This window comes from Peromyscus maniculatus, chromosome 3 (genome assembly GCF_049852395.1).
Source record: "Peromyscus maniculatus bairdii isolate BWxNUB_F1_BW_parent chromosome 3, HU_Pman_BW_mat_3.1, whole genome shotgun sequence".
NCBI lineage: Eukaryota > Metazoa > Chordata > Mammalia > Rodentia > Cricetidae > Peromyscus > Peromyscus maniculatus.
Window position 1 is genome coordinate 48786390 of NC_134854.1, and position 24853 is coordinate 48811242.

Genomic DNA, 24853 nt, shown 5'->3' on the forward strand with positions numbered 1-24853 from the left:
TCTGATCTCTGGGCTTTTAACTCTGCATTTGACTCTGTGTTTCTTATTTAATAAGACAGTGTAGAATTTCATCTATAGTGAATGGTGGTACTCTGCAAAAGTTGGTAAAGTGTTTAAATGAAAATTCCTGTGCCAGAGTTGAGATACAGTGGTTTGTCAGGGAGGTCTTGCTGGACCCTGAAACAACTGGTTCTTGGTTGCCCACCAGAACAAGATAGAAAGACCCTATTGCTGATGACACTACACTCTGACTGTAGGATATAGAGAGAAATTCAAGCTGAAAATTATCTGGAAGCTTCCTCCCTGGTGACTAGCTTTTCTGGTACCAGAAGGTACTTTACAGGCTGCTTGGGGAGGAAAGTCATCCATAATCCTACTTTGCTGTGGACCCAGCATGCTATACTATACCGATCTGCTAGGTAAGATAAGCCTACCAGGACAAGGGTAGCATAACAGTTATGGGGGTAACCAAATACTTTCTGATTCGATCTGAAGTCCAATACACAGGAGAGAATTCATACTTGATGTTCTTACCCCAGTCAGATCCTTTGGCTGGGGACATTATAGGCCTGGAGGGTGACCTTAGTTTTGCTAAATTAACATGTTGTTCCTATCAAATTGCCTTTTAAATATTTGTCCATAGATTAGTACTGCTGTCAGTTTTAGTCAAAGGAGCTCTGCCCACCCCCACCCCCACCCCTAGTGGGCACCAGTTACTGCAGAGACTCATAAAGTACCGAAAATAATGGAATGCTCATTCCTGAAAGGAACATCTATACCACTTCTTCCAAGGCTCGGGGAGCATTGAAGAAGCTGTGCAGGTAGGGTGGGAAGAGTGGGGAGTATGGATGCATAAGCCAGAAGAAGGGATAGATCATTGTGGAACACTGTCTTCCAGGCATGGCATGGCCACTGTGCTCATGAACTCACAGTGGCTGTGATTACCTGCACAAGACCTGCACAAGAGTGAGCCCATCAACATTCTCTCAGAAAAGGGAGGAACATTCATGAGTCCACTCCCATCTCTGTGGATCAAGAGGCAATTAAGGGTTGCTAGGGAGAAGAGGCTCATGAGGCCTGTCCCATATCCAAGAATCTATAGGTAAGTAATCTTCGATGGGGAAACAGAAGACATTAAAAAATGTAGTTACTGGGAGGATGATCATGCACCATTGCATTTAACTGTGCATTGCACCATGCACAAGCAAACTCATTGGAGGGCAAAAACAAAGACATGAAAGTAGAAAACTGGTTATGAAGAGAAGGGTGAGCAGGAGCAAGAGAGAAGCAAGAGAGAGTAACGGGGTAAGTATGATCAAAACACATTATGTAGGAGTATGAGAATGCCATAAACATATCATTATGTATAGTTAACATTTGCTAATAAATAATAACAATAACAATAGCTAAAATAGTCTAGAAAGATCTATCATCTTAATATGGCAAATTCCTTAGGAAATAAAATCATAACATATAAAAGAAAAGCCTTATACAATCCCATGAGACATTTTATATAAGAGCAGTTGTTACTGTTATCAACATGTTATTAGCATGGGTTATCTCTAGACAAAGGCATAGTGGGAAAAATAATGAGGAAGAATGGTGATATTGTTTTTCCTTAACCCTGTATATACTGTTTAAAATTTTTGAATAAGAAAATATCACTTCCTCCCCCCAAAAATGAATATCTGTTCTTCAGAACTTGTTGGCATTGGGGGTTGATGGGATAGATGTCTCAGCAGTGCTTGTTTCTTCTACACAGTACCCGGATTCTGTTCGCAGAACCTGTAGGACATCTAACAATAGTCTGTAACTCAAGTTCCAAAGGACCTGATGCCCTCCTTCATTTGGCCTCTACAGGCACCAGGTGCACACATGGTGCACCTACATGCATACAGACAAACATTCACACACATGGAATAAAAATAATAAAATCTTTAAAAAAAAAAAGAGAACTTGTTAGCATTTCTTTCAGAATGAGATCTTAACACAGAAGACACTCCAGAGGCATTCTTGGGGATATTAAGATGGGGACCAGTACATGTCAAGTCATTTTAAAGATCGTCCTTCTTCCCTCATGACATAGTTCTTGTAGTTGTCCAAACTACATGCATGAGGGAACGGATCTGAGGAAGTGACTTCTCCATATGGTGTTCATTCAGCCTGTCAGCTCACCAGCTATGTTGTGAAAGCTGTCAGAGTCAAAACAGCCATGTTAGACCATGATAATAGAGTTACAACATCATCAACAAAGGAGGCCTCGTGAATATTTACTTGATGAAAAATTCCATAACAACACACACAGCCAAAAGCACAATCTTGCCATTAAAGCCACTTATCTAAGGACACCCTGTCCAAAAACAGCCAGTCCCAGCTGCAGCCTTGCCAGTCATCTCAACCCGTGGTCAGTCACTGGCACGAATTTGTTTCCTAGCAACAAGCAGTGTACACATCACCACCATGCGTTTCCTATAATCAACAAATATTTTTTATAAAAATTAGATTCAGGTTTTGCTTTTTTAAAACTCCCCCTTGCCTCAGCTTCCCTGGATGTGCCCATGATCCTCTATCACATCCATGTCCTAGATTACAATGTTCTGTCATTCATTCCCATGTAAAAAGTTTTAGGAACCTCACTGTGTATTCTTATTTTAGTTCAATATTATATAGTAGCCTCTGTTTAGAAACTAGAGGGGAAGCAAATGAAAGGGGAGATATACTAGGTTTTTAAAGCAGGTCATTAAAAGTCAGAAAAAAGACATAAAACAGTGCTGAGAGCCATGCAGCCTAGTGTCGGATCAGCATATGACTACTTGTCCAACAGGTTTCCTCAGGGCAAGACACCTGTGGAAATGCACTCTCACTTGGCAAGGACCAGTAATCCACAGGACAGCATAGGAATTTGCAAAATCCTTGCAGCTTGCAGGCTCTTTTCTCTCTCATTATATTGGTGATTCTTTGGGTAGTTTTTAGTTTTATTTTGACAGTCACACATAAAACAGCTGTAATTTTCTCTGAAAATTCTGTTCCTTTTCAAATATTTTCCCCTAAGATTCAGCACGGGGTTAATGCTTCTTAAATCTCTTATCTGGAGTTACTAACTACAACTACCAATCCTGGGAAATTTTCTGACTCAATGGAAATAGTTAGGGACATATGAGAAAAACAGCACTTGGAACATTAACCATCTTTCACAGTTCAGGAAAGGAGAGCAGGGAAGGCATATACAGACTAGGAAGAAAGCATCAGGAATGCACATATAGTAACTACTGTTGAGGGTTTCCTGGACACCAAGCATAGAATCATTGGTAGGATATGGTATGCTCTCAGAGGAAAAAAAAAAAATACAATGCAAAATGTGGGATGGGAAAGAGTGCTTTATCAAGATCTGCCTTTTACAGAGATATTGGGACATGGAACCCTTTTGTAGAAAAGGGCACTGTATAAAAATATATCTTGCAGACATGAAAGAATTGTCTGGGTTTGAATATTGTTGTCTTTAAAGCATTGTGCCCATGTGTATTACTTTTTAACTTTGTAATGACAAGTAGCCACCAGCTGACATAAGTGCTGCAGAGCAGGATGTGTCTGGCTCCATATTTAGTTAAGCTGCAAAAAGGCTGAACTCTGTGTCTAGAATAAGGTTATGCAGAGTGTGGGAAGGTGTATTTGGGAAGGCATAAAGGGGAACCATGAAGGCTTTCATAATGATCATGATGCATTCCTCAAGTTATGATGCATTTCTTAAAGTCAAAATAGAAGTCAATAATAAAGCTATTCATGTAACCCCAATAATAAAAACTCTGTTTTAAGTACAAATAAAGATGGCCTGAGATATTCAGGGCCACTTGAGTGCAACCTACTTGGTGGTCAGAAGTTTTCCTTGCACCGATGCCCCTTCCCCATCTCAGGACCTGAACCTGGGCAGAGGCTAGACCCCGGCAGAACAGATGCATTCTGTGAAGATGTTCCTCTACAATTTTACCTACAGCTGTAAAGAAGATTGAGTGTCCAGGCATGTGATCTCTGTACTCTAACTCTAAGTATAGAATGGGTGGTTCCCTTTTACAGATAAAACTGCAAGAGTTCCTATGATTGGCAAATTCAAGCACAGTCCACTGTCCATTCTGAAGGACAGTTTGGCTTTTTCCTATATAACTTTAAGGCAATGCAAAGACTCAACCAGTCTCAATGGAGGAGCATCCCAACTACTAAGCTTTTCCAGGCATCTTCCCCACCCCAAGGCAAATGCCTCTGCCACCTCCCATGAGACACTGAGACCTGCCAGCCTTGCCCTATGAATGATAGAGTAGTTGGTGTTGTAGGAAGAGATTGGGCATTGTGACCCAGACCCACTTATGGCCCTGCTTCAATCTAGAAAGTAACCCTGAGCCCATTACTTCTGATCTCTGATTCCCCGTGGCATTATAGCTTGAGACAAACAGTAAGGCCAAATGCATGACCCTAAGTCCTTTCTACCTTCATTTTTTTCCATAAGTCTTACTTGCTATTATTGCCTTTCCATGAGAATGTCGGTGGGTATTCTTGACTCAGTAAGGACATTTGTGGATCAAAGCTTGGTACTGACTGCTCTGACAAAAAAAAAGAAAGTTTTGACTAAAGCCATGGGCCCAGGTGCGAGGCACAGATACTCAGCAGCTGGTAATATGCAAAACCAGTTTCTAGTCTCAGCCGTCGAACAGGGAACTGCTTTCAGCCACAGAGCAACTGTCTTGAGGATGTGAGCAGGTGGAGGTAGAATCTAACTTTTCTTCCATTACCTCCACCCACGTCTGACCCCATCTCTTAACTGTTAAAAAGTTAAATATTTCTTCTTTCTGTTTCATTGGATTCTGTGAGCCATCCCTCATAACCTTAAAGCTAATCTATTTTTATAGATTATATAAAATATATATATTATATATTATATATATAATGTTCTGAAATTTATGAAAGACTCTTTCATACCTTATCTCATCTAATACTCACTAGTTCTCACAAGGTTAAGTTCTATTCTAGAACAGCACATGTGAAACAGTCCCGTAGCAACTATGGCTATGCAAAACGTAAGATATCAGATTAGTTTCTCATGATTCACCGTAAATCACTGAAACTCAGACAACTTGAATGAAGAATGATGACATTAGCTCCAAAGATTTTTCCTCCTCTAAATTGATCTCAAAAGATATTCCCTAAAATAAATCAAAACTTGGAGGTATGGTGGTCTTCACAGACAGTCCCAGCACTTCTGGTGGAAAGATGGAAGGGTCACTGCAATTTTGAGGCCAGCCCAGTCTACAAAATGAGTTCCAGGAGAGAGAGAGAGAGAGAGAGAGAGAGAGAGAGAGAGAGAGAGAGAGAGAGAGAGAGAGAGAGAAGAGAGAGAAGAGAGAGAAGAGAGAGAAGAGAGAGAAGAGAGAGAAGAGAGAGAAGAGAGAGAAGAGAGAGAAGAGAGAGAAGAGAGAGAAGAGAGAGAAGAGAGAGAAGAGAGAGAAGAGAGAGAAAGAGAAGAGAGGAGAGGAGAGAGAACAGTTAAAGTGGTAACGCCCACACTTGGCTCCACGGTATAACTCTTGAAAAACATGGAATTCATTACCGGAGTCATGGGCCTCACCAGCTGAGACACTTATTGATCTGATCTGCTTTCGAGGGTGATCTAGGCTTCTCAAGTTTTCAAAGCTTCCGGATGAGTGTAGCATACAGTCAACATTGAGAGCACTGTTCTATGGGGTTTACTCAGGCGAATCCTGACTTCTGGAGTTTTTTGTTCATTCTCTAGCCTCAAGTTACAGGAGTCCAGATGGACTGTCTAGCAGGCAGAGTCTTCTCTTCGTCTCTATGGTTCCCCCCCGCCCCCCCCTTATTCTCACAATAGCCATTTGCCCTCCTCCCATCGCATTGCAAAATGACAGGAGACGAATATTGAAATCCGTGCCAGGGAGCCAGGGCTGAAGCTCGGTGGCAGAGCCATTGTCCAGCATGTAGGAGACCCTAGGTTGGATCTCCAGTGCTAACAGAAGGGGGAAAGGGGAACCCTTAGAGAAGGGGAAAGTGGGAAACCTTTAAATGAGAGCCAGTAAGATTTACTACAAATGAAGGAAAAAAGATCATTTGTACGAGAGAGAGAGAGAGAGAGAGAGAGAGAGAGAGATCTTTATTCTTTGCTAAAAAAAAAAAAAAGCAAACAAAACAATGATATGTTTGAAGGGCAAACATGCCTTTGCTGTGACAGAGAGTTTACCCATAACAAAGCCAAAGGATTTGAGTGACACTCCCTTGCTGACTTCATCTGTGGGCACTGTCGGCTTCCAAATGTTGTCATTGCAAGTGATGTGTGCATTCATCTTTTATTAATCACTTCGACAGCCAAGCAAATGCCAACATTTCACCAAGGAGACAGCAAAATTTAAAAACATGAAATATAATTATAATTGATATAATGTCCTATATGAGGCCCTGATTTTATCAGCAGAAGATTAAGCCTGAATAATCACTGGGAACCTGATAGGCAATTTTCTATTGTCATTGACCTGGCCTGGATTATGAAGGAGCAAGAAGGACCTCTGCCTCTGCCTCTGCCTCTGCCTCTGCCTCTGCCTCTGCCTCTGCCTCTGCCTCTGCCTCTGCCTCTGCCTCTGCCTCTGCCTCTGCCTCTGCCTCTGCCTCTGCCTCTGCCTCTGCCTCTGCCTCATAGGTAGGGAAAGGAGTCCAAGAACACAGATACTGTGTTCTGTGATCAGAAGACAATTCCCAGCAAGAGGCAGAGAGGAAAACACACTTACTGTGTAAGCCTGGCCGCCTGGGCTGGGTCCCCTGAACCAGCATAAAGGTGAAAGGAGAGACAGCTTCACAAAATTGTCCTCTGACCTCCCCACACATACCATGGTTCTTGGAAACACACACACACACACACACACACACACACACACACACACACACACACACACACACACACATTTAGAAAGAAAACAACCCTGAAAGACAACTTAAATGTGTTTATTCATGGACTCAATAACAATTTTACTGTAAAACATACATTAGGAATGTTTGCGTTTAAAAATTCAGAGGTCTATGACTTCAAGAGTTCAGCATCTAGTAAAGAACATGATTTCATGCTCAGAGTCCTTGTCAAGGTCCTTTGCTCAGTCCCAGGCCATGAGCTCTGATTCTGACTTAGTTTCCCTAAATTCCCCCCCCCCCCCCCAAGCAGACTGACCTATCTGCTCCATGAGGGAATGATATGGGTGAATGAACTCATTCTAATGCATCCCTCCAGAGCCAAGCACATCTAGGCTGGACTCTGTCCTGTTTAGAGCCACCTACCTGTTGACCCTGCTCACCCTTCTCCTGCACCCTCAACTCTATCTTCCCCTGTCCTTCCTCTGCCACCTGCCAGTGGTGGCCATCTGCCACACTTCTAGAGAAATCCCCCAGATGAGGGCACTGTTCCTCATGGATAATAAGACCTTCTTATTCCTATGGAGGACCTAGAACTTCTTCTCAGTCACTCTTGTGGAGACCAAGTTCTTGCAACATAGCCATCTGTGACCCTCCCCTGTGCATTACCTGGCAATGATGATTCCAGGGTTTCCTGTGACCTGGCTGGTATCTTTTGTCTTGTGGGTCTGGCTAATTCTGTCATGGAATTAACAAATACTGCATGCATGCTTATCTGTGGACACAATGTATTGGACCCTATGGCCAAGGCACATGTCACACACACACATATACACACAATCATAAACACACATGGTTGTCATGTAGAGCAGCAGAATAGTGGTGCTGCCAGTTGGTCAATTGAGCTGAACATCAGAGTAAGAACTCAAGTATAGAGAATTCAGGATCAGAAAAGGCCTGATCCTGAGACAATACAGTTTATATTAAGGCAAAAAAAAAAGTGCACCTGCACAAAGAAGTGAAGGGGGAGTGTTGAAGGATATACTCTGATTTTGAAGGTCTGAATAATAATGGCATGTGCATTGGAATCCTTTTTATAGTTCTGCTCTTTCCCTAATAAGATTCGAATGCAGTTTATGCCATCCAGAAATTTCATGCACATATTTGCTGACTCAGTGAACATCAGGATAATTGCCCTCATCATTTTCGTCATTGCCCTGAATACCAAGTTCTCCATCCACAATCAATCAATCAACCATTCAGTCAAATTCTACAAACAGATATCTTTTTTGTGTCTAACCCTGGCTCCTGTCATCACCACTATTGTTACAACCTCCGTCCTCCTGTGTGTTGCAGGAATCACAGGACCGGGGATGCCACACAGTCTTCCAAACAAATACCACATCAAGCTCCAGAGAGTGCAGAACACAGTGTCAGGTGCTGCAAGAAAGAGATTCTTCCACAGCCTGGAGAGTATGAGGAGAGATAAGAGATTAATGTCAAAATAAATAAATGAAACTGAATTCCAGCATAATCCTGCAGTGCAAGAAGTACAATTTTACAGTATCAGTTAATAGCCAAACAAGAGACAGTTAGAAAAACCTTAGAAGTTAATGCAGTTCAATTAGAGAGATAGGAAATCCCTGTAGTTTGAAATGGATTTAAAGGAGAAAAACAGGGTGAATCTTGGGAAAAGGTCAACTTTCAGTAGATGACTGAGTAGAAACAGATGAGTCGTTCCTACGGCATGACCCAGGTGAGGAAGCAGAGACCAGGAAGGCTCTGATGAGATGTGAGTAAACCAATCTGAGAGAGATCTCATTCTAAGGAGTTATGGGGAGGAGCCGGGCCTGCAGAAGAGCTGTATATGGTAGATCTTGGAAAATAAGACCATGAATTTTACATTTTAGAAGATGACCACATTGCAGGCGTTTTGGTACGGGACAAGAACATCTACCACAGTAACTAAAAGCTGTCTTCCTCCAGGCCTGCAGGACATATAGGGACAGGACACATGGTGCATTTTATTCCATCATTATTCCAGTGAGTCTCTGTCCCATGCTATGAGGAAGGAATAAGTGAAACAATATTTATAATTCAACTTCCCTTAACTACAGTGGACTTCATAGACTGCATGGGATTTAGGGGAAGAGTTCAAAGACAAAAACACTGGTGAGCATACAGACTAGACGTTATTCCAAGTGTAGAAAAATGTTAGAAGCAAAACTGAATCTTGATATTGAGAACTGAACCAAAGGTAAAGCTGTCTGCACAGTGCCTTCTATGTTCTAGTCTTGTTTTTTGTTTTATTCTGTTAATATCAGAAGACATCACACCACCTGGGTAACACTCTGAAAACTGAACAAAAAGAAACATAACCCCCCAGGTCTTCTTCCTGCCATCTCTGGTAGCCACCATATCTGACCTCCACCATGCTTCAGCACGGCCACTTCTGACTAGACAAGCCACATCCAGGTGAGGCTGGTATGAGGAACCTGCTTTTCTGATACTGATTCACACAGGAATCTGAATCTCACCTGTTACTAGTCTGGAAAGAAGTTCAGAGTATTTTTATGGAGACGAAGTCAATATATGATGGCCGTGAGAACGAAACTCAGCATCCATGGTCAAAGCACGAGCAAGGACTCAGTACCCTAAAGAGCAGTGAGGAGGCAGGAGACAGCGGGTAGACTTACTAAGTATTTATAGAATCTCTCAGAGTCAAGGAAGAAAGCAAATGGCTATTCTTGACAGGCCTGATTAACTTACAAATAGGACTTCCCCAACAGCAAAATGCCCCTGCTTCCCCCAAGACAACACAAACCCAAACTTCTGTCCAAAATAAAATCTCCCCGTCCAGCAATCTCCATTCTAAATAGCCCCCTACCAGGAATCCCACCACAGAAAGCAGGAGATCTTTACTGGAGCTACTGACAGATTTCAGGGTGTGTCTACTCCTGGAATTATGTTTGCAAATGCCTATCGCAAGCACACTTATCACCTCATTAGGGAACTGCTCCTTGATGACAGTCTCTCTCTGAGTCTCTGCCATATAAAGCCATGTCTTCATACACTGATAGGCCATGGACTTTCCCTTCCAGGCACTTTTCCCAATGTGTAACAATGTCATTACTCGTCAGACATGTAATTCCTGACTCCCACAAGATTGCTGATTCCCCGAGGAGGAGGAGGCTGCACCTGTGAGTCCCCTGCATTACCCCTGACACAGGCATTGCCTTCATATGCATATTTTAAAGTATTAACTGAACCAATTATCAAAAATTTTACCCTTTAGATCATTCTGTATGAACATGCTTTTCTATTTTATAGAATGTCTTTTATAAAATCTTTATCAGTGCCTGGTGCCTTTAATCACAGCACTCTAGAGGCAGAGGCAGGTGGATCTCTGAGCTCAGGGTTAGCTTTATCTACCTGGTGAATTCCAAGCAAACCAGGACTACGTAGTGTGAACCTGTCAAATACGAACAAACAAACAAACAAAAAACAAAGCACTTTACCAGGGAGCTGTGGTGTTTGCTATTGTTGAAATGGGAACTGTAAGTAGACCTTCACAATACCAAGGAACTGGACAGCAGGGAAGGGTAGTAGACATCGCAATCAATCCTCACCCAGACCCCATCCAAACATCTGAGTTCCCATTGGTACAATCTGATTTTAGAAAAAAAAAAAAAAAATGAAGAAAGAGCCACATCTGGAAACTCCCAATTTTCTTACATTTTTTTTTCCCTTCAAAGGAATAAACTCTCTCTTGGATTCTTTATTTACCTCCACTAGCTGGCATTAAAATACTGCTTCGGTGAAGCTTTCTGTTAAAACCGCACCCACAAACAGCCTTCTAATGAATTCCAATCATGTGACCGTGCCAAAAATCCCTCTCCAGCAGTTTCTGACCGACCAGAACAGTTTTCCTCCCCCCCCCCCCACACACACACACATACACAGTGTTTCCCTGTTTGACAAGGGGACAAGTGGAAAACTGTGAGCAAAATGGTGACAAAAGATCAGAGTCAGGGGAAGTCTCTGCTGACGGCCAGAAAAGGTTCTTGTTGTGTTCTACCTTCTTCCTGCTGATGCAGCTACAGAAAGTAACCACATTAATTACGAGTTATCACAAGTGTTTCCAAACTGTGATGAGCGCTCTTTGTGTCATGTGTACACTGTGTGTTTCAACCCTCACAACTGTTAGAAGTAGGTACTCCACCCAGCACACCAGGAAACTGAGACACAAAGGTGTAGTTACACTTAGGATGCTTAGGATTAGGCATCACCACTTTTTTTTTTTTTTTTTTTTTGAAAAGAGGTTTTTCTGTGTGGCTCTGGAACTCGCTCTGTAGACCAGGCTGGCCTCGAACTCAGAGCCACCTGTCTCTGCCTCCCAAGTGCCAACACTGCCTGGCTCAAAGATTTGCACTTTTCAAAGTTAAAACACTAACAACACCAAAAACAAAAAACAAACAAAACCCCAGCAGGGGGTGGCACATGCCTTTTAACCAGCATTCCAGAGGCAGGCAGGCAGATCTCTGTGAGTTCACAGCCAGCCTGGTCTACAAAGCCAATTCCAGGACAGCCAGAGCTATTATACAGAGAAAACCTGTCTGGAAAAACAAAACAACAATGAGCAAACAAACCAAGAAAACCCACTCAGAATTATGTTTGTAATTTCCTATGAACCATTATTCCTCCTCGTGAGTTTTTTTCAAGTTATTATTAAAATCAAGAAAAAAAAATTTAAACTCCATGTGACAAAGGAAGAGCTGATTTCTACATGTAAGATAATGACAGTCCTATCATAATGAGTCATATAAATTGTAAACATATCATACATGTTTTTTTTTTCAACCTAACAGATTGATCAAAAATAAAGTGTGAGAATAAGCTGCTTTCTGGTGAGAAAGTAAATTGCTGCAAACCCCAGAAGGGTAATTTTTAGCAAAATTAGAAAGGTGCGTGCTATTTGATTAAACCCATTTCATAGAATTTAGTCTACGGTTAATGTGAGCACATGCAAGATGAGTGTGTGTGTGTGTGTGTGTGTGTGTGTGTGTGTGTGTGATGCCTGCATATGAGTATACAGGTGTACACACTCATGTGTTTGAATACAAAAGCCAGAGCAAGATATCATATCTACCTTTTTCATTGGCTCATCCTTGAGACAGTCTCTCACTAAACCAGAATCTCTCCCTTTTTCCTAGGCTGGCTTACCTTTTAGGCCTTTTAGGATCTACTGGTCTCCATTCCACAGTGCCATGGTTACTTGTATGCACAGCCATACCCAGGTGTTTTTTTTTTTTTTTAGTGGTGTTGCAAATTCAAATTTAGGTCCTCGGGCTTGCAGAGCAAATCCCTTATCTGATGACCCAGATCCTCGCCCCTATATTGCCAAAATATCAAAAGACAAGAAATAACTTTGACAACTGCTGTCAGGTGACTAGTTAAATCATGCTCCATCTACACCAAACAAACAAACAAAATGAAAAAGACTCCATTTGCACCCACCCAAGCAGACCTCTGAGATACACTGTGAAGTGGGGGAGAGCAAGGAGCTGAGCAGCAGACATATTACACAACCATTTGCATAGAAAGACACAGAGACACCACAGTGAATAAGGCATTTGGTTAGGAGTGTAGAATTACCGGTTTGTAAGTCAATGGACTGGTTCCTTATGGAGGTGTTAATACAGACAAATATTTCTAAAACCACAAACCTAAAACTGCTGAAAGTGCCCCCCAACACGGTAGTTAGAAGGGAGATTTTCCAAATACAATTGTCAATAGAGTTTGAGTTCTTAATCACGTCACTGTGTTTCACATAAAAAATGTTTAAATTCACTATGTAGTCCCACTGCCTTTAACACTGCAGTCCACAGCCCAGGCTCACTTAGTCGAATATACCCTAAAGCAGGGCAACTGTTTTTACTCAGGGGAGAGTGTAATCTCTCTCCATCAGGAATCTGGTTGTAAACTCATCTCTAAAATTTACGTATTGACGCCTTTTAACAAAAGTTCTTCTTTCCTAAAACACCAGAATTTATTGAATTCCAATGAATACACAAGCAGCGTCAGTTTCACCATTTTAATTCATCAAATATTGCTGTTTCCACATGGAAATCACAAATTCTGTTTTTCCAAACATAACTATAAATGTCAATTCAAATCACTCACCACACTTCACCCAATAGCAGAGAGAGAGAGAGAGAGAGAGAGAGAGAGAGAGAGAGAGAGAGAGAGAGAGAGAGAGAAGGGGGCAGAAAAAGATACAGAATGGCTACAAAGGGGTAAAAGAGGCTATAGGATTCAGAGAGGCCCTGCTAAGAGCAAGAGCAAAGAGCTCAAAGAGCTGGCATGGGCTATCAAGAGCTTTTCATTCTGTCTTACAAACACCCATGTTTAACCACGTATCTTTCCAAAATTACCTTTCAAAACATTTGTATAATAATTGGAGCAAGTTATTTTTAAAACAATATTTGGGACATTAATACAGTGTTTTTTTTAAATGGCATTTGAATATAAAATAAGTGAGATTCTTAAGTCTATTTTTTTTTAACAAAAAGATGATGTTTATTCAGTGCAGATGTGGGTTTGTAACATTTGCTTGAGGAAAGTAAAAAGGTTCCCTAAGACAGTTAGGAAAATGAGGCAATCACAATGGTCTTTTTTGAAAGGAATAATGAGCATGGGAAGCTGCAGAGAGGAGAAAACTTAAAGGCAGGAAAAGAGAAATATTACTGAGAAATGAAACAGAGTAGCAGCAAGAATTTCCCCCAGTAATCTTCACAAAACCAAAGCTGCAGTTTCCAAATTGGGCAAGAGACAAATAACCTCCATAGGGTGAAGAGTGATCAGGACTCCTAGCCCAGACCACTGCAGCCAGAGCCACCTGTCCTTTGGGGTTCTGGTACTGACTGTTACTCTGTCTTCTGCTTCCCACGCACATGGACATCCCAGTTCAGCTGAGACACAAACATCTTTTCTGTAACTCCCCAGTAGCTAGCTGAGATGAGGTGATCCAGTTGATCAAGACTTTTACCTAAAGAATTAATCAGTAATAAAGCAATACCAGACATAGAAGCAATAGAACACATTGTATTTCATACTTTAGGTCAATACTGGCTCTCCAGGATTCAGAATCTCCATTTTCATAATATCCCAAGTTAAGGAAGAATGCTCAGAGTCCCTGTATTTTCCTCTCCTCTTCCCCAAGGAGGGAAGTCCACAGTGTGACCCCCAAGTCTGCCTGTGAAGACATGTCCATGAAGGTGAGCTCACTTCCAAGGGAGGTTACCCTCACCTGAGTCTCTTCAAAGGGTCTGGATGAAGAGACCATGCTTTCTAGGCCACCCAGAAACCCCTGGCAAATAGGAGTAGCTGCCTGAATGTGCCTCGAAACCTGAGATTATTGGTGATGAGGATAAATGGATGTACAGACATGCACAAGTAAAGAATAATTTGCCAGGGCCAATACCACATGTTATCTGATGAGATGAAGACTGTGGCATCGATGACCATGGACACAAACGACAGTGCATAAAGAACCAGGAAGGAGATGAGTGACTTCAGAGCTCTGCTGTGAGCCTGGGTGCTGGGGTCCTGCAAGCTGTGGGCATTGTGCTGCATTCTCTGGGTATGTCTCCTGAGGGAATTAATCAACAGCAAAATTGAGACCAGAAAGAGAGAGCAAGGAATTGACATGGTGACAAGTTTCAGGGGCATAAAATAATCTAGTTCCAGCCTTCTGTTCCACTCTTTAAAGGTTGTGTTCCCAGAAATTTTCCTTCTTAAGAATGCCTGATACACAGCATGGTTTCCCCAAAAGAACAGCAGAGTTACGATGAAGGACACCAGGATGGAGCCCAGCAGGAGCCAAGGCACCAGTGCTGGGAGCCTCCACTTCAACCATAGGAAGGCAGGATGGGAGAAGTTAGCAATCTTGGTACAGAACAGGACGCTGAGCCAGGTGCCAAACCAGAATGTGGCTGAGTTCAAGAAGTCCCAGTGGAGACCAATGAGCTGCCGGGCAAGACCCTTGGAATACTCGACCAGGTAGAGGAAGTAGTAGAAACTGTTCACTAGCCCAACGCACTGCTGGCAGAATCTGGAGACACCCAAACTAAGGAGGATCATGTCCAAAGGGAGCAGCCTACCACGACGTAGCCATTCCCTGCTCAGTATCAGCACAATGAAGCCGTTGGCCAGGATCCCCAGGAGACAAAGCAAGACAAAGATCAACATGAAGAAAACTGTCAGTGCTGGTAGCATTTCAGCCCCTCCTCCAGTCACCGCTAGTTGCTGTGGCTCCTGGCCTCCTCCCTGCCCCTATCTACAGTCCCTCACACTCCCTTATAGAGACTGGAGATAAATAGTTGGGTTCTGCATCTGAGCAAGAACTTCAATGTGAAGGATGCTCAGGCAGTAGATCAAAGGTGTGCTCTGGGCTCAGATATGATGCAAATATCCCCTGGGCTTGGGTACCATGGGGCAACAGCTGCTCATGATTTGCCTTCTCTGATTTTGCCTACATCCTATCCTATCGTGCTTGGAATAGCACCAGTGGGGAGGGATTTTAGTCTTGGTAAGTTCCATCCTTATCCTATCATTGGACTATAGGACCATTCATCTTTCTATTAGGTGTAGATTGGTAGGTAAGTAGATAGATAGATAGATAGTAGATAGATATAGATAGATAGATAGATAGATAGATAGATAGATAGATAGATAGATAGATAGTAGGTAGATAGATAGATAGATAGATAGATAGATACATACATACATACATACATACATACATACATACATACCTAGATGCATAGATATCTAGTACAGGGGGTACCTAGCAAAATAGTGACACTAAAGAAGTCAGTCTTAGCTGAGTGTCCTTGCCACGTATCTACCCTCACTCATGAATAGCCACTCCTTCAAAGTCAATACCTCAGGTCTACCTTTCTACCCAAATCTCTACTTAAATTCCCTATGTTATAAGTAATTTATAACCATCTAAACCAAAAAGAATACACTTCCTTGTGGTTGCAGGACTGAGTGCATTTGTATCCTACTGGATATTGCTTAGAGTGCACTTGGGTCCTATAAAGACTGAGACAGAGGCTGTCCTCCATCTTTGCAAAATGAGCCGTTTAAAAATGGTCACTGACTTCATTAGACCAGCAGGGTGCGGTATGAGCAAGACATAAATAACACATTCTAGAATCTCAACAGATCTCCTTTGCCTGTTTTATTGACTAGACACCCACACCTCTGTTACAGGGTGGATTCCTTTGCCTAGAATCAAGACATGGCTCTTAGCAACTGGGAAAGTGAAGAATCCACAAAGTTCCAAAAGTCAGGGTTGGTGTTCATGAAGGCCACCTTAGATTTGTCTACCACGATGAGAGACCACAGCTTAGAAGGCACAAGTGAGCCCTTGTCTACCAACATCAACATTAGAGACAGCCCTACAGGACCACATTGAAAAGTAAAACTACTTTAACATGCCTATCATCTCAGGGAGTTACGTTTTTTTAATGACTTTTATGTGTGACAAAGACACATAAGACCTACTCTTTCAGCAAATTGCAAGTGTGTACTTCGGTATGACCAGCTGCTGTCACATGGTTGTACGTTTAGCCTCCAGGACTGGGTTGTTCAGCATAGCTGAAATTTTGTACCCCATGACCAACATCTCTCCACTCATCCTCACATCCTAGATCCCTGGCAACACCACTCTACTCTTGATATCTGCAAGTTCGGTTACTTTAGTTTCCACGTGTGAAGTTCTGCAGTGTTTATCTTTCTATGTCTAGAGTTCTTTGCTTAGTTTAATGTCTTCTACAGCATAATGCTCATTTGTGTTGTTCCAAATATGAGTATTTCTTTTTTAATTTAAGAGGACTTTATTTACTTTTGTATGTTCTTGAAGAAAACCATTCACATACATGCAAAAATTAGACAACTGATAGGGGACTTAGGTTTTACTTTACACATACTGATTTGTAGAGCAGACATAATTCTTCAGTTCAGTGGGACTTCCACATGATTACAGTCACAAAATTGTCACACTATATTAAAAGACAAAACTAAGTGGAGACAGACAAAATAGGAAGCTCTATGCCAACTTAGACCCAGGGTGTACTGCCTGTAATACAAGATCTTGGAAGTGTCTCCTATGAACTTACCAAAATAGAACCAGAGGTCAAAGGTCACAAACAGTGGCTTACAAAATAAAACCTCTTTTCCAAGAGCTACTGGTTTTATAGAAAAATATTACAAATAAAATTAATACTCTTTGAGGTGTTTATTCCAAAATCACATGTGGTGCACTGGTTCATAGAAACCCCTTTAAGACACAGTGCCTGGCGGAGACTGAATTACTGGTTAGGTGCACCATGACCACCCTTCCAGCTCAGCCCACTGGCTGACAATCATAACGTTGTCAGCCATTGGGTACACTTATAATGTGTTCCTAGTTTGAGATTCAGAAAAAACTGCTAGGGAAACATGACATAATTTGTATCTCTTCCTGAAAGAAGGAAATCAGTAGAAATTTGTCAACATAAAAGAGATTTTTTTTTTTTAAATAGAAAGAAATCACTGATTCTTCTTCATAGCTGGAACTTCACTCAGAGACGGTTCGAATTTAATTTTGGTTTTTGAGACAGGGTCTCACTATGTAAGCCAGGGATCCAAGTTGGTCTGAAACTCTCCACGTAGCCCAGATTGACCTAGGACTTATTGTAATTCTCCTGCCTCAGCTCCCTGAGTGCCAAGTTATCATGCCTGGCTCCAAATTATCATGCTATCCTAAAAGGCTGGAGGCTAAGTAACATTTGGTAAGCAGGGATGTTTCAGAGCGCTACTCCACTTAGTCCAATTCTCCTGATTTCCCTTCATGATTATGGAAATCATACAGAAAAGAGATCTTACAAGCTATGTACAGCAGTTTACATCTCGGTTTCTTTTTTCACTTGATGAATGGTTGAAATGAATTCATGACATAAGTTCGTCATGGAAATCTGTATAGGCACATGGAAGCTTCACTGGAGGGGCAAGATCTTGAGCAGGATCATGATTCTGGATTCCACATCCTTAATAAGTGGAACTGTGTAGTACATCAGTTCCTCCAGCCAGACTTGTGCCATGCTGCATTCCGTATGTTTTTCTTCTCTGGTCTGAAGATCTTTATAAGCAATAATTGCCCCATTCAACCACTGCTTTTGGTCGGAGTTGGTAGGACCTGAGTTTGTTTATATTGGGTCCTGATCTCAGCACCAACTCATTCCAGAAACTGAACTGCAACAGCAGCTGATTCCTTCTGGAGAGAAGCATGTCACTTCTGGCCCACGAATATTTACAAATTCCTGGTTTTCTTTGAGTTTATTTATGACCTCTATGAGGGCTGGATAGCCTCCTTCATCTCTCCAGAGGTGGACGGCTTGATCCTGCTCGCCACACCATATGTTCCATATCCCCACCAAGGTACAAGGGTACAGCTTGTCTTCTTGAGTCTTTGGTAACACTTCTTGATAAATTTTGTTGTACGCGATCAGGCATTTGGACTTAACATTGTGAAACTGTAACTTGTAACAGACTGCTTGTCTCCTTTTTTGGCTAGGAGGTTAGAGTTGATCTTTTCTTGGATCAACCTCTCTGACAAATAAAGACTTTAGCCAGCTGTCCTCCTGAGCTCTGTAACTTGAAGATGTCACTCTCGTGAGCCTGGGCAGGAAGTTGCCAGGGACAGCTGGCCACAGCAGGCCTCCTCGACTAAAGCACTTGCACCACCATCTTGCTCCTACTGTCTGGGTGCAGCTGACTATGACGCTCCCTAGTATTTCATTTTTTAAGGCTGAATAATATTCTACCGTGGTCATGTATCATGTTTTCTTTACCCATTTACTGATTAGTACTTTTTTATTTTGTCTCCATGTCTTGGCTACTGTAGCTGAGACTTTGGTGGACATAAAAATGCTGCTGGCTCTGATACAGTGATTTCACTTCCTTTGGATATTGGCTGCTCTGGTTTGGATATGTTTGTTCTGCACCAAAACTCATGCTGAACCTGGGTTCTAATGAAGACATGTTAAAAACTGTTGTGGACTTTCAGAGGTGAGTAGTTCATTAGGAGAGATGAAGTCTTTTTCTCTTGCACGTTCTCAATCTTGTAGGAGTGGACTGGTTGGGAATGTAAAGTGCTGCTGGTGTCTCCCTAGTCTCTTGATGTGGGATTCTCTTCCACATACACCCGCTTACCTTTCTTCCTTCACCAGAAGCTAAGCAAATGTCAGTGCCATATCCTGAGCTTCTAAACCATTCTCTTTAGAAATTACCCAGTCTAAGGTATTTTGTTATAGTGACAGAAAATTGACTGAGATTTAACAAAAACCTAGGAACGGGACTGTTGAATAATAAAGTGTTCTGTTCGGGTTTTTTATTTTTTTCTTTCTCTTTCTTTTTTCCTGAACATCCACATTATTTACCAAACTGACTGTGCCAATTTACATTCCAACCAATGCATACAGGGACTTGTTTTCTCTGCCTCCTCCCAACATTTATCTCTTTTTGGTAACCACTAACAGGTGTGAGGTAATGCCTCTTCGTGGTTTGGATTTGCATTTCCCTGAAGCAGATGATGCTAAGAACATTTTCACAAATTTCTTGTGTGTTTGTACGCCACTTTTGAAAACTATCATCTCCTCAGATCCTCTGCTCACATTTAAATCAGGTTGTTTGGGGATGATTTTGCCATTGAGCTGTATAATTCCCTTACAATTTTCTTCTTTCTCAGTGAAGAAACCATTGTTTCCACATTGCATACTCTTGGCACCTGAGTCAAAGTTTGGTTGTCTGCATGTGTGTGAACCTGTGTCTGAGATCTCAGCTGTGTCTCATTGGTCTATACGTCTGGTTTTATTCCAGCACTGTGTTGTTTGCCTTCTTTTGGGCTAGTTACTGGAAGTTTATTGTGTTACTTCTGTTTTGTGTTTCTCTGATCTTCCAGGTCCCATATAGCATTGTGTGTGATGTTTGTATGCCTGAAGAACAATTATTTTTTCCACTGGATTGATTATTTCCTTTGTTGTCCATGGGCTTTTTAGTCTGATAGAACCTTCTTTCTCTATTTTAATGATGTTCTAAAGCTCAGCACCCATATCGACATCAGGGAGTGTTTGATTATCTTCACTTCTTACAGTTTTTTTTTTTTTTGGTTTTTTTTTTTGTTTTTGTTTTTCGAGACAGGGTTTCTCTGTGTAGCTTTGCACCTTTCCTAGAACTCACTTGGTAGCCCAGGCTGGCCTTGAACTCACAGAGATCCACCTGGATCTGCCTCCCGAGTGCTGGGATTAAAGGCATGCGCCACCACCGCCCGGCACACTTCTTACAGTTTTATGATTTAAGATCTTAAGCTTGAGTGTTTAACCTATGTTAAGTCATTTTTGTATGTGAGCTGTGTAATGTAGGGGCCTGGCTTCACTCTTCTGCCTGTGGATATCCTGTTTCCCCACTGTCCCTGGCATCATTTATTGGGGAAACCCTATTTTCCTCACTGCATATTCTTGGCACTCTAGTAAAAATTCAGTTGACCATATGTGTATAAACTTGTATCTGAGCTCTCTGCTGTGTCTCATTGTCTATATGTCTTGTTTTATTCCAGTACCGTATTGTATGCATTCTTTTGGGATGGTTACTGGAAATTTTTTGTGTTCCTTTAGTGTTATGTTTCCTTGATTTTTTTTTAATGTTCATATAATCTTGGGTGTGATTTCTGCATACTCAAAGAAGCAATTATCTTTCCCAGATTCTACAAACTTAGTTTTCAAAGGAAACACACACACACACACACACACACACACACACACACACACACACACACACCAAAAATAAATAAATAAATAAACATTGAGAAACAAGCCAGGCATGATGGCTAATTCCTGTAATCCTAGCACTTGGGAGGAAGAGACTGGAGAATCAGGAGTCCACAGTTCTCCACAGCTACACAGTGAGTGCAAAGTCAGCTTGAGCTACATGAGACCCTGTGTCAAAAACAAAAGCAGAAGTTTTAAAGTGTGTGTAAGTATGAAGTCACAGTCTAGATGCGACATCGCCCTCTAGTTATAGGGAGGACAATGGTGGCTCCAGCTCCGGGTGATGTAATGGCCCTGGCCCTAGGGCAGAGGGACTGAAGAACTCTGGGCAGCTCCACCAGCTGAGATTGGAGTTGATGAAAACTGCAGTTTACCTGAGTGGAAGGAGCTTCTGGTGTCTCTGATAGGGAAGGGCTGCTCAGTGGAGGGCACCAGGGGCCTCCTGCTCTACTTTCCACTGATGGGGCCTCTGCAGCTGAATTTTTCTCTTCTGCATTGAGCTGTGATGATTGCTGGCAAGGATCAAACACATTCAATGCTCCCTATCTTTTTCTGTGTAGCCATCCTAGCTTTTGTACTCTGCTTCATAGCTGAGCTTATTATATTCTGGAACTCTCCAAGAACAATTGTTTTCAGGAGGAAGTTATTATTGTTTTGTGGGACGACTTGGATTATGACCCTTAGTCTGCCATCTTGTTCCAAAAATATTTTCAGAGTGAAAACATATTCAAGTTAAACTATATTAAGAGATTTTCTGTTTAATACTTCCAATGTGTTCTGATTTGTCTATGGCTGTTTTTAAGCATTCACATATTCTGTTAGAATATGATTTTATCATGAAAGAGTCATGTGAGAAAATCAGTCCAACTAAAAATATGAAAACTGTTATCCCCACTGCATAAGGTGATCAAGACATTCCTGTGATATTCATGTGGGATGATTCCTTGACCTCCCATGAGTACCAAAATCTTCAAAATGCCCCAGTCCCTTGACACAATAGAATAGAAGTGGCATATCACTTGTGCACATCTGTATGCACATCTCTAGATTGTTTATAATGCCTAGTTCAATATAAATACTATTTAAGTAAAGTGCTGGATTTTTTTCCTTTTTTTAACTTACTCTTCTCATATATTATATCCCAGTCACAGTTTTCCCTCCCTCAAATCCTCCCAGTCTCCCACTACCACCCCTCTTCCCCAGATCCATCCCTTCTCCATTTCCCTTCAGAAAAGAGCAGGCCTCCCAGGGATGGTTTTAGGTAATAATGATAAGGGGAAAAAAAAGTCTTGACATGTTCATTACAGACATAGTTTTTACTGTGTTTTCCAGTTGCTAACAACAACTTGGATCCAGAGACCCTACTACCACTGTGTGAAAATCAGTAATCCACAATAAAAAAGAGCAGTTCTTCTGAAATCATCTGGACCTGCAGTCTTATCACTATCACAGATCTTACATTGTTTTTCATGTATTTGTTTATCTACTAAATAAAATGTATGGACGTTTGTTTGTTGTGATTCAGGGGACTCATATGCACTCTAGTACTAAGGTGTATCCCTAGCACACAGCACATATGCATAAGTGTTGTTGTTTGTTTCTGCTATTTTGGGAGGCCTGCCACCCAAATAAATCACATATGAAGACTTCTTAATTGTGAATTCCCAGCCTTATCTTGGCTTGTTTCTTGTCAGCTTTTCTTAACTTATCCTGTCTACCTTTTGCCTCTGGGCTTTTCCCATTCTCTTACTTCTATAAATCTTACTCTTACTCCGTGGCTTGCTGTGTAGCTGGGTGACTGGCCCCTGATGTCCTCCCCCTTCTCTGGCTACTTCTTTCTTCTCTCCCAGATTTCTCCCTCTATATATTCTCTCTGCCTGTCAGCGCTGCCTATCCTTTCTCCTGCCAGTTCTTTATTAGAACATCAGGTGTTTTAGACAGGCACAGTAACACAGCTTCATAGAGTTAAACAAACGCAACATAAACAAAAGTAACACACCTTAAAATAATATTCTACAACATGTAAGCACTTTTATTTGCTGCCACAGAAGTCCTATAAAAGTAAGGGCATGAACAAGGTGTTTTCAAATACTTACTAGTTCTTTGAAGAAAATAAAAGAAGATTCCTGGAATTTGCTAAAGAGTGAACGTTGCTCCTTTGTACTTACAGGAGATAGGGAGAAAGTTAAGGGAAAGTTTGTCAAGACAATATATGTGAGCTGAGAGGCCCAGGGAGGCCCAGGGGAGCAGAGCTTGCACTGCACGAACATTCATTCTTGTAATATTATCTAGCTGTAACTGTATTCATCCTCCCTCACCATTACTTTAAACTTGATTCTAAGAAAGAAAACAAGCCAAGGCAGAATGCATAGCTTTTCTTTTCATTCTGATCACATGGATTATCAGAAGATCACCTCAAGTAGTAAAGCAGCCTTAAACCATCCCAATATAGGAATCCTAGATAGCAATATAGTGGCAGCTTCAACCCTTCTGAGACAGGCTGATGCTGAAGTTGAGAGGAAGCTACTGGGACCGGTACAAGAATCTGACTCTGTGCTTACCAGGCCTGGAAAACAATTAATATAGCCTTCTCCTTCCTGGGTTTCTTTCTGAGATCTGAAGATTCCCTACTGGACCTTTCTACACTTGGATATCCAGTTTCCCTGGCATAATTTATTGAGGAACCTATCATGACCCCATTGGGTATCCTTGGCTACATGGGAGGGGCCTGCCCACATCAATCATTAATCCAGAAAATGCAATCAGACTGTGTATTGCCTGTGCCTTAGTATATGTTCTTATTGCTGTGATAACCATGACCAAAAGCAACTTGGGGAGAAAATGGTTTTATTTGGCTTACAGGTTATACTCCATCACTGAGGGAAGTGAGGGCAAACTCAAGACTGAAGATGGAGGAGGGCTGCTCACTGGCTTGCTCTTCATGGCTTGGTCGGTCTGCTTTCTTGTACAACTCTGGACCACAACCGTTAATCAAGAAATCGCATGGCAGACTTGCCCGCAGGCCAATCTTCTGGGCTTGTTTTCTTAGTTGAGGTTCCCTCTTCCCTGATGATATAAGTTTTGTCAGCATGTTTTTTGACAAAAACTAACCAGCACCCCTTTTCTACATCCTTCTGATGGAATCAAGACCCCAAATCTGTTATGACTCCCAACTGAAGACATAACACAGCGTGTTTTGTTGATTTCATGATGGACACTCCTGATCCCCACAAGTTTTTGAGGTGAAAAGAAAGACTTCTTTGTCTTTCTCCACAAACCACAAGAGGAGAATCAACAGAGTTTCATCAAATATTTACTCTCCACAAAATCCTCTCTCCCTAACCATCTCAACATTCCACTTTTTTATCAAAAGACTTCAAAAGCATTGGAACAGGGTGTTTTGTTTCATTTTGTTTTGTTTTTGTTTTTTGTTTGTTTGTTTGTTTGTTGTACCTACTTTGAAAATATGGAAGACTAAACAGAGGAATTCTCATGTTGTTGAGGTTTTGCTCCCCATAGAAATATCAATTTCAGCAGCATGTAACTAAAAAGCAGCATCAAAAAATTTGTTAGTCCTGGAAGGAATTTGGATATTATTCTAGTATAATTGAAATTCATTTGAGGGTTTAAAATAAGGAATAATGCAATCAAGTTTATCTTCTTAAGTTCGTCCCCCAGACAACTGTATGAATAACAGATCTTAGGCAGATCTAGGGTGGAAGAAAACAGTTAGAGGGTACTACCCTGGACTGTACATGCAGATCAGAGCTTCTCCTCAGGTAGAAACCTGAGAGAAGGAAAGCAATAAGATGCTGGTGAATTATGAATGTAAACCTGATATAAGTTGTCTGATCAATAGGGGTAAGAAAAGGAGAAAAATTTAGCACCAATTCTAAAGTTTCAACTTTGTCATTGGAGAGACTTTCATGGAGTCCATTGCTGAGATGAGAAGGAATAGAAGAAGATGTCTGTGGGTGGAAATCTGTTTTGGTCCTGCAGCACTTGAGATGCCTGTTAGATATCTAAGTTGAGACATGAGCTAGACAATTGAAATGTAAGTCTGGACCTCAGTGAGTAGCAAA

The 24853-nt window shown here is 41.6% G+C and overlaps 1 protein-coding gene and 1 pseudogene across 1 annotated transcript; both read right to left on the bottom strand.

Moving 5' to 3' along the window:
• Positions 1-13147: 13147 nt before the first annotated feature.
• Positions 13148-15198, bottom strand: Tas2r41 (taste 2 receptor member 41). The gene has a single exon (XM_006997162.2). It carries the CDS (start codon positions 15172-15174, stop codon positions 14248-14250), a length of 927 nt encoding a protein of 308 aa, XP_006997224.1. The 5' UTR covers positions 15175-15198; the 3' UTR covers positions 13148-14247.
• A 739-nt stretch (positions 15199-15937) lies between these two features.
• Positions 15938-18695, bottom strand: LOC143272302 (protein NipSnap homolog 2 pseudogene; annotated as a pseudogene).
• Positions 18696-24853: the final 6158 nt, after the last annotated feature.